At 35.4% G+C, this 18,440-nt stretch overlaps 1 protein-coding gene across 3 annotated transcripts in view; it reads left to right on the top strand.

Moving 5' to 3' along the window:
- The window catches only part of AP3B1 (adaptor related protein complex 3 subunit beta 1), a gene marked incomplete at both ends in the record, with an annotated part of 157,798 nt that overhangs the window by 120,003 nt on the left and 19,355 nt on the right, over positions 1–18,440 (top strand). For all 3 annotated transcript variants that reach the window (XM_079549003.1, XM_079549002.1, XM_079549001.1), the window contains 2 exons: positions 8,935–9,166; positions 9,826–9,910. In XM_079549003.1, the coding sequence (XP_079405129.1) occupies positions 8,935–9,166; positions 9,826–9,910 (317 nt within the window). The remainder of the gene's footprint in view (positions 1–8,934; positions 9,167–9,825; positions 9,911–18,440) is intronic.

The raw sequence follows: 18,440 nt of genomic DNA, 5'->3' as shown, positions 1-18,440 counted from the left end.
GACACTGAAAAACTGCAAAGATCTCATTTTAATTTTAAAATATCCTCATCAAGAGACCTTTGGCATATTCTGCTATGCTGATATGGTGAGTTCTTGAAGCTCTACTAAGTATATGAATTACTACTTGTGAAAACAACTAATTATTTCAAATGTAAGGATGATACAACAAAACTGTAAGTTGCAAAGCAACTGTAAGTTGCTTTTTCTTGATTATAATTGGCCAATGTGTAACAAAAACTTGGATTGCACTTTAAAGCAGAATTTCAGAGCAGTATCTAAGGTTTCACCAGAAAATACTTCTCTGATCTGGATCAAAGTTTCCCCTATAAATTACTTGGAATATCGAGTTCCAAGTAAATACAAATATTCTGAGAGTCTGTAAACCTTGGAATTACCTGATTATTGAAAATAGGTGACAGTAGGAGTAAATGATTCATAACTAACATATGTCTCCATTTATGAAGTTGTTAGTGATCATTTTTTTCAGCTTGGCATGGTTAAAACAAAAGCAAATAATCAAGTTTTGCTTACTGCAAGTAAGAATCCATCTTGTTATTTTTACTTGAAGAGCCACCGTCACATGGAATTAAAAACCTAATAATCAAATTATGAGATTTTGCCCCCAGATTTGAAAAATAAACTAAAACCAAGGATTTTGACACAGAAAGGAAAAAATACACACGGGGCTAACTGAACTTTTTTAGAAGTGTCAGTGGTATTAGTATCATTTCTTCCATTACGCTACTTGCCATGTAACTTGCCTAGAAACTTAAGCTTGCAATACGAAGTAAGTGAAAGGCAAGTTATTACAGTTGTTGAAATATAGTATTGTGAGTTATAATATTTTAAATGATATGCATTCAAAGGTATTTCAGCGTACTTTGAAAGTTCCTCCTGACAAATGTGGGAAGGTGGGATACCCTTAATACCAGCTGCCCCAGAAACTTCATAAGGGTTGTTTCTTCAAAGTCTGGTAGGCGATGTGCCACAGATTTCTTTCTAACTTCAGTCCCTTTATGCCACTATCCAGAGAACACTGGAAGGAAAGATGACTCTTTAAAAGGCTACTGAATAATGCTGTGATTTAGTAGCATAACATACGAGATAAGTTTTTAAAATTTCACTTTGGTGACAGACTTTATTTTTGCATGCTCTTCTCCTAATAACTTCGTAGTTTGTAGTATCTTAGTATCTTAAGACTAAAAGAAGGGCAGTTCTAAAATCTTCCTGAAATAGCGTTGCTAGGTGTGCAAATGATAAAAATGCGCAAAATGATAACATTGCTCACTTGGCTTCGGAAATTTTTTTTTAAATGGCTTCATGCAGTGTCAGTTGCTGTTTCTAGTATCTCACATCTGTGTTCTTGATTTAAAGGGGGCAGCAGGGTTATTGAAAGTTACATTTGTAAGAGGTGTAAAATGTGTTTTCAGTTGAACAGTAGAGCTCAGGAATTCAATACTGTAAAACAAGGTTTGTGTTCAAATTTTTACTATCACATTAACTTGGAAAGTTTTAATGAAAAATGTGCGGGGATCACTACTGTTTTCATTGATGGAACTTTGTCACAGCAGCAGGATTAAAATATATTCTTACTATGTAAATCATAGATTTCAACTATTGTTAAATGTGTGTTAAAAGTTGCTTTAAAGCTGAAGTAGTTTTAGTAAATGCTCACTGTCACAGTCTGCCTGTTGCTATGTTTGTTTGAGTGACAAGCAGTCTTTGGAGGATGCAGGTGACAATAACAGAAATTCTTCTTATTAGCACCAAGATAATGTTGGAAGTACTTTAGTAAAAACTGCCTGCCTAGTTTGGCTTTCATATTCAGCTGAGGGACTTTGCACAGACCCAGCTAATAATTAAAGCCATGTTCTTAAATTTGTTGAACTGATGCCATGAATTTTGTTTCTGAGTCCCACTGAAATTTGTACTTTTGAATTTAAGTAAAGAAACAAGAGGTGACTTATTATAAACAAATCTCCATTACTCCAGACAAACTGCAATCTGTAACAAATGATTTTTTAAAATTTTTAAGGACAAAAAATGAAGCTCGAGGTAAAAAAAAAAAAAAAAAAAAAAAAAGCTTGGAAAAGCTGTATTTCAGCAATATTCTCAAGAAACTATAAGTTCATAAACTACATTATATAGATTTTTTTTCAGTTAAAATATGTAAAATGAAATATGAAGGGAATATTTGTACATCAGCATCATGTACATTCAAGCACGTGCAGAGATTCTACACAAGCACTGAAAGAATGGTAACAGATGTCATGTCCACTAACTTCAGTGTTAATTTGGGAATTTTATCTCTGCAGGTGGTTTACTATGCATTAAAATCACCCTGATAGAAGCCAAAACAACATTCTGCATGCCTCAACAAGCATATAGTGACCAAAATTAGCATATGTTCATATAAAACCAGCAAAGGTGGAATTTATATTTCAGCATTTGTAAATACCTATGCTAGATTTGAAATACGGTGTTTTACAGGCTGATTTTTCCCTTGCAAGAGGTAGTGTGTAGTAAGAGTTTCGACTTACATTATACACTTATCCTGACACAAGAGGTCTGTTTCTGGAGCGTAGTTTGAACTAGATGCTTCTGAAGGAAGAGGTCAATATGTAGGAATTGTAATCCTTTTATGTATGTACACATACATAAACCCTAATCCTAACATATGTACACATGTATGATAACTCGATCATTTATCTAATCTATGTATAAACTATATATTACTGTAAGAAGGTAACTGGTAACTGCTTGTTTTTGCATACTGGTGCTAAAGAATGTTTTGCTGAAGAATACTGACTGTTTGCTAAAATCAAAATACTAAGTTAGAAGCCATTCATAAAAAGTATTTTGAAGTTATTTAGACTCAGTGGAGAAATGTATGTTAATCTCTATCTGTAGCATCCACTATTTCAAATTCATAATTAGGATGAAAGGTAAGGCCGCCACTTAAGAAGCTGGTCAGCAGAAGGGTCAGATAACTATCCTGAAGAAAATTATTTGTTTGTGTACTGGAAGAATGCCTTTTCCTTGCCGCACATAATTGCTGTTGTCAAGTTTAGAGTACTGCAGTACCTCTTCTATGAGGAAGAACGTGCCTTTGTGAATTTACACTACGGCTTGTGGACACAAAGTTTGGCCCTTTCTTTGATGTTTGTATACCTGATATATCCTGATTTGACTGTGAGGTTATTCCCATTTTGTTGCTACTGAAATTCATTCTTATGAGTGTTTTAAAAAGATTTTACTGACATGCTGCACTGGTTCAACATGAAGAATGATCAAATAAGACCTCATTGGTGGCCTTCCAATACACGAGGGAAGTTCATGAACAGGAGGGAGACTGACTTATACATGGTCTGACTGTGACAGGACAAGGGGGATTGGTTTTATCCTAAAAGAGATATTTAACTTAAATGTTAAGAGGAAATACTTTTTCAGAGAGTGATGAGCGCTGGCACAGGCTGCCCAGAGAAGTTGAGGATGTCCCATCCCTGGGGGCAGCCAAGGACAGGTTGGATGGGGTGCTGGGCAGCCTGAGCTGGTGGGCGGTGCTCTGCCCATGGCTGGGAGACAGAACTGGATGGTCTTTAAGGTCCCCTCCAAGCCAAGCCATTCTGTGAGTCCATGATTATAGTTGGATTACTCACGTGCTATGTTATGCCCAGCAAACGGCAAATCTGTAACGAAACAATATATTGGTTTAGTTAAATGCTTCAAGTTGTATCATAGATGCAAAATTAAACCTATTTCTCTGGCTCTCAGTTACACATAAATTGCAGTCTAAGTACAGTCTCAGTTTTAAAGGTCTTGATAAATCTGATATGGGATGAATGAATTTTCTGCTGTTTGTGGTTAAATCCTAATTCTAGTTCCTTAATATTATGAATTAATTCAATAAAGTCTAAGAACAATACTTCTTCATGTAGACTAAATGGAAATCTGTGCAGTTTTTTTATATTTTAAGGGAACCAATGAAAAATCCAAGGGATATAAAATTATTAGAAAAATGAGACTATTAAATATTACAGAAGATTCACAAATTCACCTTAACACTTTTTGAAAGGATAATTTTAGGCCTGGTTAAGACCACATAAATATTGGAGCTAAAAAAAAAAAAAAAAGCAACAGAAGAAAGGATGAATTTTCGCAGCCTTAGAGGCAGACTATGAGATATATGATAAAAACCTTCTTCTGTTTGAGATTGATCTCTGAGTAAAAGAAGATTAGAGGGAGTCACTTAGACATTTTTGAATTTTTATTTCCTTCCAAGTTTTTATAGACAGCAATATTACTCAAACAATGTTGGAATTCAGTAAGAATTTTTGGAACTCACTTTCAGTTGTCTGAAATTGTTGGCTAACACTGGTTGAAAAATGTGATCATTAATATGCGGATTTTCAGTTAGCCTCACTGCTGTTCGAAATTTAGGGAAGTGTAGAGCTTAAGAGTTGGTGACAGTGCAAAAAGAAAGGGGTTAGAATGTGTTAGAAATTGAAGGTCTTCATAGCATATGTGACTTTAGAATGTGTTTAGTAGATATACAGCAGATGAGCAAGTCTTCTGGGGAAAGTTATTCAAAGTATTTATTTGATATGATTTGATATGAATTTGATGTGAAGTCCTCAAAAACCTACTGGTCTATATAAACTAACCCAAGGGGAATCATAATATCCTGTTACTTCTCTAGATTACAGAAAATATGAGCTTGCTTGATTGCATTTTTATTTGTTCTGCCTCCCCCTCGCTTTATGAGGATGCTGCCTGGCAAGCCGTATGAACAAGACTGAAGTATACTTTGTTTTGGAGGTTTCATATGGCCTTGTGAAATAATGCAGATAACGCAGGGTAATTTCTTGCTCCCTTTTTTTTTTTTTTCTTGCATCTTTTTTATGAAGAATTATCTTTGTAAGAGCTGTATAGGGCAGACACTGCCATGTGACCATGAGCAATAGGTAACTGGTAATGGAGCAGAAGATTGTAAATATGCTGACATATACTGCCAGTTCCTTTGCTCACCTGGATTTACATCTTTCTTCTTGTACTGTAAACCTGTGTCTAAGTAGTTTTTTGAACACTATTCTGATTTGAAAGATCATGTAGATGTGGCTGGGCTGTGAGATAACTATTCTTCTTTTAGCTCTTTGGAAGTTACTGGAGCATAGCCCTTTATCGAGTGTAGGAGAGGATACAGCTCTCACAGCTCAGCGTGTCATTCTTGGATTATGTCATGGATATTGCCACTAGGAGGGCAGTAAGAGCGGCTGCTTAGATTAGTTGATTCAGTCCACTGTCTTATGGAATGAAATTTAGAGGAATAGAACATAATTACTGTAATTTCTAGAAGAAAATATTTTTTCCAGTGATATATGTTTTATCCAAATATCAGTAAATTTTGGAATCAGGGTCAAAATTTAATCCATATTTATTATTAAAGCATTATTCAAGTAAGGAACAAATGCATCATATAGGAAAGTCTGTCCAGCTCTATTTTATGTAATAGGTTTAATAAACCCTCTAGTGCTTCTTACTTTAAATAATAATAGTTTTTGTAGTAATGTGAGCAAAATTATTAAGGACTTATTGAACTGGCAAAAAAAAAAAGCATGTTCATGTGCTAAGGGTTTGCTGGCTTTTCACTGGCGATGATCTTTATGATCTTTATGGATTATTTTTGAGTATTTGCAGTTACCATGGGGGGCAGTCCTGGTTCATACCAATAATTTTATCATATGACATCACTGTGGAGTCCCTACAGCTGCATATTTTAAAAGAAAAAAAAAAAGTTTGCAAGTTTAATCTTAATAATCTTCACCCAAAAAAAGCAGACATGCTATGTCATAAAATAACTATTAGTGACTAGTTTGTATCCTATAAATCTAACTTGAGTTGATAATATGGTCCATTACCAGCTAACTGCACAGAGTATTTTTCATTTTACACTCTTCAGTTACTTTTTAGTGAAGTGTTAAAAAATATGAAGCTTTTCTCCTCTCTAAAATTGCACACTGTCTGTCTGTTATTAGGGAGATAACAGCTCTTATAAATGTTTCAGTAAGCGTTAAGTAGACAGTTATGTGCACTCTCATTCCACGCTTATTTGCTTACTGTAATAAACTGATAAAATATGTGTGGTTTGTCTCTGTGTATCTGCAGGCATCATGAGTCACATAGATTTCCTTTAGAAATAATGTTGTGTCTGCAGAATTGATTGGTTATTTTCATAAACCATCCAAAGGTACACAAATGACTTCTATTATTTAAACATATGCTGTGAAAGATTTGTAGAAGATTATCTCATGGTTACTAGATGCTTCTTGTTTTATTAACTCTTTGGGAGGTTAGTTTAACCCCAGACTGATTGTGGGCATCATGTCACATAGGTTTCTGTAAGTTTTGCAATTGTGTGCACTGAAATTTTAAAATAAAAAAAAACTGTTTACCAGACTGATACAGCTGTTCAGTAAACTGCCATACAGTAACATCAGCCTTTGTCATCTCACAGTCATGAAAATGCCTAAAGAATAGTAGTTTTCCAGAAATAAATTCCTTTGTTCAAAAGACACATTTTATTTATTTCTAGTTCTGACATACTAAATGCAACTGAAAATTAATGTCCTATGGGTTATTATCTGGCTGTCTTCTGCACGTCTTCCAGTTTGTATAGTATAATACTGAACATAAAAGTGAATTTCCTCAAATGGGTGAAATTATGAATGAAGTATGAGAAGCTGTACTGTAAGAGGCTGAGATTAAATTCTCAGAGAAAAATCACAATCAGGTTTTGATAAAACTTGAGTTCTGTGTCAGAATTTGAATGTGTTGAGGGAGTTTTACTCAACCTATATGAATATATATCTACATGTTGAACTTCTGATTATCTTCTTATGCTTTCACTCCTATTAATAAATAATATTTCAAAAGCTATATGTAAATAGAAGTATATAGAGTATATTTCTTAAGCTTCTTAATGAAAAATCACTGAGCAGTTTTATGAAATAACTTCACAGTTCTGCATGTTCAATTCAATCTGATTTAAATGTTTAAAGACAAGGGATGAGCTTAACTTCAAATAAAATCTCAATTCATCTTTTTGAAACTTAAGTTTTATTAATTATTTTATTTTGCTGACAAAGGAAAACTAAACAAGTTGTCCCTGAGCACATCACATTTCATCTTAGTGGAGACAATTTACTTAAAACTTACTAATAACTTGATAACTTATTAAGAGAGTCAACACTAAGGTTGTGGAGTATCTTCAACTTGATGGATCCTGAAACTGTCTTTTAGCCTTTACACTAGAATTTACTGGTAGATAATTAATTGTATATAACAAAACTCATACCAGGGTTGGTTTTTTTTTTTTGTAATAGAGAAAGGATCTGAAATTGGAAAGTTAAACCAGATGTGGACATTTTTGTAGATGTTTTTTTCTTGGTCACATCACTAAGTGATTTATATTAATCATAGTCATGTAGTTGTAAGGCTTTACATGAATGGAAAGCCTTTTTACCTTTTTCTTCTTTAATTATTTGTCATTCAGTGTAATACAACTAAATAATGCAACTTCCAAAGCCACTGCTGAATACACAATCACTGACTTCCTTGTGTGGCTTTCTTTAGCTTTCGTCAGTGCAGTGACCATGCTTCTAAGCATTTAGTGGTTAATCTTTACAGATGCTGATCTAAAATGAAATGTATTATAGCTTTGCTTTCCGGTTTAGAAGTTGGTGCTCAGACAGTGTGGTCAAGTTTGTTATGCACTAACTTCTAAAGGTTTTCAATAGTATTCTCTAGCAATATGTATTTTGTCTCCCATTTCTCTGTCACGTTGTGGGTGTAAATCACAGCTCTTACCAGCTTCTCATATTGCTGGAAGTGTGCAAAAAGTCTTGATTAGCACCTCAGTGTTAAATGTGGCAGTAAGAAAAACATAGCACCCTGTAGGAGTTTTGTAGGCAAGACAAGATTAAAGCCAGTTTTCCTTCTTAACTACCTAGCATCTTGAAACATCATTTTATTTGTAGCTGTCTCTTTCACTTAGTTACACAGTTGAGGCTATAAATGTAAGACAAAAAATGGACACTCACCATAGAAATTAACACCTAAAATTCAATAGCTTATAGCGAATTGCTAAAACAGGATTTATGTGTTGAGCATTTGGCCTTTTCTACCTCCATGTTCTGTTTGTATAGCTTTACTTTTCATACAGTTTCTTAATCTAAAGCAAGTAAGTTTGTATGAAGAACATATCACTTTCCTGCTGTTTTGTGCATATTCCTTCCTTTTGCACTCGAACTCATGATCTCCAGAGCAGCAGTATCTCTTGCAGTTTTCTTATTCACTAAATGTTTTTCGCACTGCTACTTCAGGATAGAAAGGACCCAAATATTCTTAAGATTTCTCTTATTGCTTGTGGCAAGAGGATGATTAAAGGAGTGACAACATTTCTCTGGTCTGTACACCTGTAGATTTAGTATCTGACCGGTGTAGTTGTTAGATGAAAGTTCTTGGGGTTTTAACAAGAGGAGAATCTATAGTTTTGTGCCCTATGGTAGATTTGGGGCCAGTCTTGAGTTTTGATGCTTAGAATAGAGAAACAACATTATTTTATCCGTAACTTTAAAAATGAATAATTTAATAGATAAAAATTAAAATATTGAAGAGATATACAAAAGAAAAATTGGGCAAGTACAACAAAATGCTGCTATTTCTCAGCACCATGGAATGTTACTTTTAGACTCTTTTAAAGATAACTCAGATCTACTAAAATGCAATAATAGGTAAATCCCTTCATGTGCCTGGTTTGCCAAAATTCTGATTAGAAAGCAGGCATTCTAGCTGTGTGAGAACTGTAGCATTTAATTGTAATTTTATCTGTTCTTCTCTTAAAATGTTCACCAACTGTTGTTTTGTACTTAACAGGTCACTACCCAAGTATTTGTGCCAACAAAAACGCATGAAATGCTTCATCGGATGACTGGAAAAGGATTATCAGCTCATTATCAGTTCTCAAGACAGCCATGCATTTTTGGTGATCGTATGGTATCTGTGCAAGTGACATTAACAAATACAACTGATCAGAAGATAGATAATATTCATATAGGGGAGAAGAAGTTACCCCCAGGCATGAGGATGCATGAGTTTAATCCAATAGGTAATTGTATTCTCTTTTAAAATCTTACTGTTTTGCCAAATTTCAAATATAGAAAGTGGTGGTCTTGCATAGTCAGACATATTCTTGCATATACACACAAGTCCTTATTCACGTCTCTCTAAATCTATTCATCCTCCAGTCTGCACTGATGCTTGTCACAAAAGATTTGAAAGTAGAAAATGGTAATGGTATTAATCAGATCATATACTCAAAATGTCACCGAACAGTCAATAGAATTCACTTCTGTTATGCAGAAAGAACATGAAAAATTCAGGGATGAACACACAATCCATTTCAGGTTTATTGAGTTCCACAACATGGTCCTGCTCTTTAAAGCAGTTGTTTCTCCAGTAGTGACTTCATGGTGGTAGATGTCCTGTGAAGCTGTTTCTTTTGCAGAAATTAAGTTATATATCATCTACTGTTTCTTCCAAAATGTTGCTTTTCTCATTAAAACATAAATTCCTTGTATTCTTTGTCACTTTACCTATGATACAATGTATGTGCCCTGTTCCTATTATCTCAGTTGTGCATCCAGCATTTGGAAACTATTTTATTAATACAGGTTTTTGTAATTATGTGAAATTATGGCGGGTTACATGTGCATTATAGTGTTCTTCTGCGTGTTTACTTTAGCTGTTCAAAATGTTTCTGTGTAGAATGCCTTGAGCCTGAGAGATCTGTGACTGTTTCAATGGGTATCGACTTCTGTGATTCTACTCAGACTGCCAGTTTCCAGTTATGGTAAGTTCTCATGGAAGTGGGAATGAAAATCTCCTATAAAAGTAATACCATGTGGTGCTTATTTTTTTGCCCTAATTGTAACATAAGTTTATTCTGGGTTGGAGATTCATGATCCTTGAGGTCCCTTCCAACCCTGGCCATTCTGTGATTCTGCAGTTTCAATTGTAGTGTTTAATAAATATTTAAATAATTGAACAACAGTTGTCAACATGCTGGATATCAAAAATCTTTTTAGAAAAATAAGATATAGTTGCTGTTCTGTTTTAATAAGAATTATGAGGTTTTATTTTCTTTCTTTCTTTTTTCTTTTAGCTCTAGCTCGTAAACATGCAGATTCGATCTCAAATCTAGGCTTGGAATTATGTGTATAAGTGCACAAATTCTTTGACAGGTCATGTTTGAGAGGTCCTGTTTTCTTTTGGCGTAATAATACCATGTAGAAGCATAAACTACTTTTCCAAGTTAGAATTACATATTCCCTCAAATTTTGTTTTTATTTCTTTTTTTAATAACAACACCTTGAAGGGAGCAGTCAGGTCTGATTAGCATGCTGGAATGTTTTATATGTAGAATCGTAGGATTTAGAATTGCTCAGGTTGGAAAAGACCTTAAAGATAGAATCCAACCACACCTTAACCATAGTACTCCAACAACCCTCCGCTAAGTCATGTCCCAAGCACCACATCCAAACAGTTTTTAAACACATCCAGAGACGGTGACTCAACCACCTCCCTGGGGAGCCTATTCCACTGCTTAACAACCCTTTCTGTAAAGAAGTGTTTCCTGATATCCAACCTAAACTTACCCTGATGCAACCTGAGGCCATTTCCCCTTGTTCTGTCACCACTGAGAGGAGACCAACCCCACTGTTACTGCAATCACCTTTCAGATATTAGAAGAGAGCAATAAGGTTTCCCCTCAGCCTCCTCTTCCTCTGACTAAACAGCCCCTTCAGTCTCTCCTCATAGGACATATTCTCCAAGCCCTTCAACAGCCTTGTAGCCCTTCCTTGGACCTGCTCCAGCACCTCAATGTCCTTTCTGTACTGAGGTGCCCAAAACTGAACACAGTACTTGAGGTGAGGCCCCACCAGTGCTGAGTACAGGGGCAGGATTACTTCCTAGTCCTGCTCACCACACCATTCCTGATACAAGCCAGGATGCCACTGGCCTTCCTGGCCACCTGGGCACACTGCTGGCTCATATTCAGCCGTCAGTCCACCAGTACACCAAGGTCCCTTTCCATCAGACAGCTTACCAGTCATTCTTCCCCAAGCCTGTAGGGTTGCCTGGGGTTGTTGTAACCAAAATGCAGGACCCGACACTTGGCTTTATTGAAACTCATGCAGTTTGCCTTGGCCCATCAATCCGGTCTATCCAGGCCCCTCTGTAGCACCTTTCTACCTCAGGCAGATCAACTCCCTCCCAGCTTGGTGTCATCTACAAACTTACTAAGGGTGCACTCAATCCATTTATCAAGATCATTAAATAGAAGCAGTCCCAGAACCGAGCCCTGGGGACACCACTTGTGACCAGCCACCAACAGGACCTAACTCTATTTAATAATTTGGGCCCAGCATCCAGCCGGTGTTTCACACAGCAGAGCGTACGCCCATCCAAACTGTGGGCAGCCAGCTTCTCCATGAGAATGCTGTGGAGACAGTGTCAAAGGCTCTACTGAAGTCCAGGTAGACCACATTGACACCCTTACCTTCCTCTACTAAGTGGGTCACCTTGTCACAGAATGAAATCAGGTTTGTCAGACAGGATCTAGCATTTCTAAACCCCTGCTGACTGGGCCTGATCCTCTGGTTGACCTTTAACTGGTCCATGATGGCTCCCAAGATTACCCGTTCCATAACCTTCTGCAGCACTGAGGTGAGATTGATAGGTCTGTAGCTACCAGGATCATCTTTCCATTCCTTTTTGAAGACAGGCGTCACATTTGCTAGTCAAATATTATTCCAGTCAATATTGCCAGTAAATATATTCTCTTTCTAAGAAATTGCAAATTAAAAAAGTGCATACTATGAGCAATTTTGCTATCTTAAGTGCTTGTTACTTCTGTTTGTGACTTCTGTAATGTGACTGTGTGAAACTAGCCTCAAAATTTGCTGACTGGAGAGAATGAAAGGAAGTAGCTGGCTAGCGAATTAGATTTTGTCTTACATGCTTGATTTATGTTTATTATGGTCATTATCGGCACATTCAGGATCCATATTTTGAAGAGTTCCATTGCATGCTAAACTAGCAGAAAAATTTTTGAACCTGTGAGATCTTTGTTACAAAGCATCCTTTGAAACCAGAGAAAAGGACTAGCAGTGTCTAAACATTAAGTATGGATAGTTGTGGCTCCTCCTTTTAGGAGCAATTCAGGCATGTACTACCTGACGTTGTCTTTGAAACGAGGCAAAGGCACTATGTGAATCTGTGAATCTTTTTCCCCCCCCACATATTTGAAAATAATATTTTTTTACATACTGTTGCAAGAACTACTGCTTTCTATACCCAGTAGCAAAAGGGATATTGAATAGGCATTCACACTGCAGCATTCTAAATTAGGGATAACTCTCATTCTTTCAGAAATTTCTGGACCCCTTTCTTCAATAATATAGGAATTTTAATGTGCTGCTATTAAGCACAGCTTGCACAATTCACAGATTATTAAAGGTAAAAGCTTTTTAATCTAAATGCACTCAAGTGACTTCAAAATAAGATAAATTTCCTGTTTCAGGGGAAGGGATATTTTACTGTTGAAAATGTATATTTTGCCTCCTTGAACCTTTTTCTGCACACATATTCATTTTAACAGATAGTAGTATCTTTAGCAAGGAGTCTATAGCATGTAGTTTATGCACATCACGTTGTTACAGTTTGTGCTATTTGCCAGAATTTGGGAATGGGTTTGGACTGTTGCTTGATACAGGACTTGTTTGTGAAGGGAAGTTCCTTTCTAGGCAATACAATTTCATTATTGCTTCAAAATGAATAAATATATTCTGTTTTTATTGTGAATAAAATATGCTCAGTGTATCAAGCAGGAATGCTCTTTTTTAAAAAAAGGACTGACATTTTTCTTTCAAATTTATATTTTTAGTATACTAATGATTTGTTTTCAGAATTATACCATTTATTGCTAAGAATCTTAGAAATGAGGAGGATAAGCAATGTAGCATTAAAAATTGATTTTATGCAGATCATCACCTTTATGTTTTGGGAGGTCTGCTGTATTAGTGATGTATAAAAACTGATTACTTTCTCCAACATTGCCTAGTAATTGTTTATTATTTTCCTATTAGACAAACAAGACCGATCAATAATCCTGAACACCAACCAGACTATGAGTAACATCACTGTAAATAGATTTGCCTGAGACCTCAGTGGTGTATTCATTTTAATGATTTGGACAATGTGAGTCCAATGACAAAGCTCAAGCTAAGTTTAAAATTAAATTAAGAATAGGAATTGCTTACTTTGTTCCTTTGCTAATTGATAGGGCCCTGTCTCTTTGAGACTAGTTCTCAGTAAATAGTGTAGAAATCATTAAAATATTTGTTGAATTAAATTTACTGTTTTACTGTTAAAAATAAAATATTTGTTGTTCAAAATTCTACTGATGTCAGTTTTCTTTGGAGATATCATGCATTCTGTCATTTTGTGGCCTGTATCCCAACACAACTGTAGCCTTCTTAATCTTTTATACTACTTTAAAATGTTATATTTAAAAGGAAGAATAAGTCAGAAAAGTTTGTTAAAACGTAGTCTAAATATTGTGCATACACAGGTGTCAGTATTCTTATATTTCCCGATAATGTATTTTTATGAAAACATTGTCAGTTATTTTGCATTTTTGTTAGAAGCATATTCAATAATAGTTTACTTGATCGTAATAATTTTCTTTACATTGTTCTAAAAGGGAGCACTTTGTCTTGCATCAAATGTAATTGATCCTGAAGCAGTGTAATCACAATTACTCACTTTCTTAATTGGCCTGCCCAAAATCAGAAAATGGAAACCGATCGACAGTGTTTAAATCAATAGCTTTGTAGTAATGCTTGTGGGGGTAGGGAGATAGTGGTAATGGCTAGATCAATTGGTCTTAGATGCCAATCACGGACTGTGTGTTTTGCATAGCAAATGCTACCTTTCTGCTGGGGGATGTTCTGCTTAATAGTTGGTTCAATAAATACAAACTATATGAAGAAAAATAACGTGTAATAAAATATTTAGATCTCCTTCTGAATTTATTGTACAAATTAAGGACAATGAAGGTGAAATAGTATTTACAGAGAGGCTGAAAGGACTGAGCTCAGAAAAACTTCCCCAGTAAATTATATATTCTTATGAACTAAAGCTTATCAAGATCACACATGTAATTAAAAAGAGGTGAAATGCCATGACTTGAAAACTGTTCCTAATCCATTTATTTAGAATATGCATTAGGATGCTCATTTTATGTACTAATAAGGCAAAAGTCTCTTCATTGCCATTTTTTATGTGCCTTCTCCTTGCAGAGACGCTATGTTTCCGTTACAGTGGTGTTCTGCACAATAATGCTTCCCTTGACTGGAAAGTTAAATAAATAGAGATTCCTGTTCTTATTGGTTTTGTTCCTTTTTGGATCCTACAGATCCAAAAGCAGTTCATTTTGGAACTTTCTGCACATTCTTTAAGCAGAATAGATACGGTTTTAAAGAAAAAATAATTTCTTGGCTAACACAGTGTAGTCAGGTTGCTTGTTGAATCGTGGATACCCTTGGTAGGTGTTAGCATACCCACCACCCCAGTAAGAGACCTCTGTCTTTGCCCAAGAAAATGATCATCAGCTAACGGAGGAGAAAACGGGTCCTTGGTCTTGCAGACTAACTGTAGTATAATCCACTGACAGTAGATTATATATTTTTTTCCATTATCGGTATTTCTTCCTTAGTGTGTTTTCTCCTGAGTCACTGATCTACTGGTAATCATGGTCTTAAAAAATCTTATCACTCTTTTATTTTATTTTTACTATCTGGTATGTCACAAAGGTTTAGGAGCTTAGCCGTGTCAGAATTTGGCCTTGGATCCTTGGAATGAAGACATTTACAACCCTAGAGAAGGAAGGCAAGGAAGGTTACAAAGGCAGGAAGTTACAGCACATACATGTTCTTATGCTGTTTTGTATACATATATTTAGAATTTCAAATTCCTGGCTGTGTTTGCAAAAGCCAGTAGGCAAATCTCTGACATGTTTCAGGTGTTTAGTGAGTAACTCAGTGGGAAAGGGAAGTCTCCTACTTACAACTTTGAGATCTGAAAAAAAGGGCATGAAGGTTGCCCTTACCTCCTCTTCCCTTTGTTTTTTATCCCACTTCTTGCTCTCTTAGCACTTCCTGAAGCTACAAAAGAACCACAGCTTTGAATATAAGATTAATTTACAGAGAATCTGTTTTCTTCTTCCCTGGTATTTTGAAAAGCATGCAGGATGTTATTCTCTTTTGTGCAGGATATTGTTCTCTTTGAAACAATATCTTGTAGGGAAAATGTTCGTGCCCCGCATCTCTTCATCTGAACCTGCTTTTCTCAAGACTTAAGTGTGAGGAATACAATAAGGGCTCCCAAGAAGAAAGAGAAGTGGCACAAAAGCAACAACTTTGTGCCTTTCATTCTTACACTGAATAATGAGACCATGTGAAAATAGTGTGGTCTGTGGCAAAGATTTTTGTAGGTATGGACCGGTCACCTAATGCAGGACAAATATTACTAGAAGAGCTAGGACTGTGTACATGCTCTTCTCCTATTGCAATGCTATTACGAGAGAAAGGAACTGTCTGTTCCCCTTATATACTCCAGACTGTAGAAGGAGTATTTTGCAGACTATTGTAGAAGGGATTGGTATAGCAGGAAGAATCTGGCAACATCCTAAATGAAGTGAAATCCATGAATAAAATTTGGAAAGCTTATTAATCTGCTCTCTCTGAGTTTAACCTTACTCTACACACTTCAAGAAGAATTTCTACCTGCAAAATAGAATAAACGAGGAGGATCAGTTGGGTAGCAGTCAGTATTTCATTTGAGTGTAAAAATGCATTGAAATCACATTCCTACACAAAATCATGATTAGAACTGTGTAGCAGAATATGTTATGGAGTGTATTAAAAGTTAATGTTAGAGAAGTAGGACTGACTTCACATCAGTCAATTGCATTTTTACTTGTTTCTTAAAGTTTCCTTACCTAATGCTTTGTCAGCAGATCACTAAGTTGTTTAGAGATAGTGGATATTAAGAAAAGCAGTGCTGTACTCTTCTCTTTACTTCATTACTCTGAAGTAGTCAGTTGGCCCAGTTCCAGAAAGCACATATATCTAGACAGACAACTGATCTAGAGAAAGCAAGGCTGGACATGAACACGTACTCTGATTTTTTCTATTTCTCAAGTATTTTTTTCATGTGAAAGTGGAATGTCATTTATTCCGTCAGCAAGAGAGAATGAGCAAAGTCTGCCATTCTTTTTTTTTTCTTTTTCTTTTTTTTCCAGGAATTTAGTGTGGTGTTCTACCTCTTCCATTCTTTTTTTCAATCATTTGTGAAGATCTTTTGAATATAAGACAAAAGTAGTGATCTGTTTTTCCATACATGTATTCTGAGTCAAGCATATACCACTCTGCTTTGCTGGGTATAAAAACAAAGAGAAGCATGCAAGTAGCAAGAAGACTGTTGCCCAGCTTCTTGCTAAAATAATAAGCTTTAAAAATTAAGACTGCCATCTGAAGAGTGCTTATTTATATTAATTTTAAAGATTTTATATCTTTTTAAGGCGGATATTTTAAGGAGGACATTTTTTCTCTGGTCATTTGTTACGGCAGAGGGAACTTCTCCCTATTTACCTTTTGTAACCAATCTTTTTTTTTTTGTTTTAAATAGGAAGAGGAATAAGGAAAATGGATATCAGTTTCAAATGATGGGGGCTAGCTATTCCCACTGCATGCATATGAAGGAGAGTTAAAAGTGTACACTGTCTATAGGATTTAATGTTTATCTTGCAATGTCATCTGTCATGGAGCTGGTGTGTTCCTGTGGGAGCATTATCACCTTTCATTTTTTCATCTTCATTGGGTATATCAAAACAGAAATTCATGTGATCCTTTGAATTATATCATGAAAGTTATGTCTTACAGAAGTCTTAAAAATGTAGTATTTATAGTTTATCAGTTATTAAGGCAACAATAAGCATAATGATGCCTGACTATTTGTGCCTAAATTTGCAATTCAAACAAAAAAAAGGGACTGCTATGTAGTGGTGAGGTATTGTTCTCAAACATCCCTGTCTGTTTGATTCTTTTTGAGCTTTCTTCTACAGACTTTTCCTTTAGAATAAGTTTTTCATCAAGGATGTATCTTACAGATTTTACTAGCTAATAGCAGAAAATGCAATCTTAAAGTTCTGAAATTTAGAAACTTTTGTTTTAGAGGCTTGAGAAGCTCTTTTCTGATAAGCTTCTTCAGCGTGATTTCTCAGGAAAAGTAGAGCATCACCACCTAAGAGATGTTTCGGTGCAGCTTAACCAATTTTATCCATTCTCTGCCACGCCTTTCAAATGTTAATACACTCAATCTTTGAGCCATTTCTTCAGGTTTTTATCTAAACATTATTTATATTAATTAATATCCAAAGTATGAATAAATAAGTTAAATACGCTGGAATTTTGTTAACTAGATATTTGGGGACATTGCTCACTGTTATACTGCATGACTCAACTTTATTATTAAACATAGCCATTAGATATCTGATGTAATTAATATCCATCTGTGGAAGTACTCAGAACTCAACTGGACAAGGCCTTGATCAATGTGAACTAAGGTGGCCCTGCACTGAGCTGGAGGTAGAACCAGATGTTTTCAAGAGGCATCTCCCAACCTGAATTATAGAACTATGAAATTGCTTTCGTTAAATGAGATATGACTGCATCTCTAGTATAAAAATACAATAAAAGACATGCAGATCAATAAATAAAATCTCTGTATTTAGTTTGTGATGTGTGTGATAGAGACTATTAAAAGACTAAAATGTGAATTTACTGTGAAATTCTGAATTTGTGAAATTATGAAATAATTACGGAATTATTCTGAAATCAAACTAATGCAAAGTAAAACTAGATGTTGGCTAAAGTGACATTAAAAACAAAGTGTTTTTAAAGAATAACCAGCAGTCAGTTTCTGCCTGCAAGGTATGATAGTTTGCTGTTTATCAACTAATATGAATTAACTTGTAATCATTAGGGGAAAGGAAGTGGCTTGCTTTTTAGCAGCAGAATAGTGCATGGACCTTTCAGATTTCAAGCAATGCTCACGCGTTCACTCTTAGTGTGAAAAGATTGTTACAAGCATTTCAGAGAGATCTAATTACAGAAGTTACAATTCAAGTTTATGTACAAATGGCATATCCAGACACCAGAAGGCACAAATCATTGTTATAAAGAATTGTTATTTTCTTTTATGCTGACTTTATTTATCACACATATTGCTTAAATATGGGATATAGTGTTGGCTGG

The sequence above is a fragment of the Tetrao urogallus genome (genome assembly GCF_951394365.1).
Source record: "Tetrao urogallus genome assembly, chromosome: Z".
In the NCBI taxonomy this organism is placed as follows: Eukaryota; Metazoa; Chordata; class Aves; order Galliformes; family Phasianidae; genus Tetrao; species Tetrao urogallus.
The sequence above is the reverse complement of the archived record's forward strand: the minus strand, read 5'-3'. Positions and strand labels throughout refer to the sequence as shown.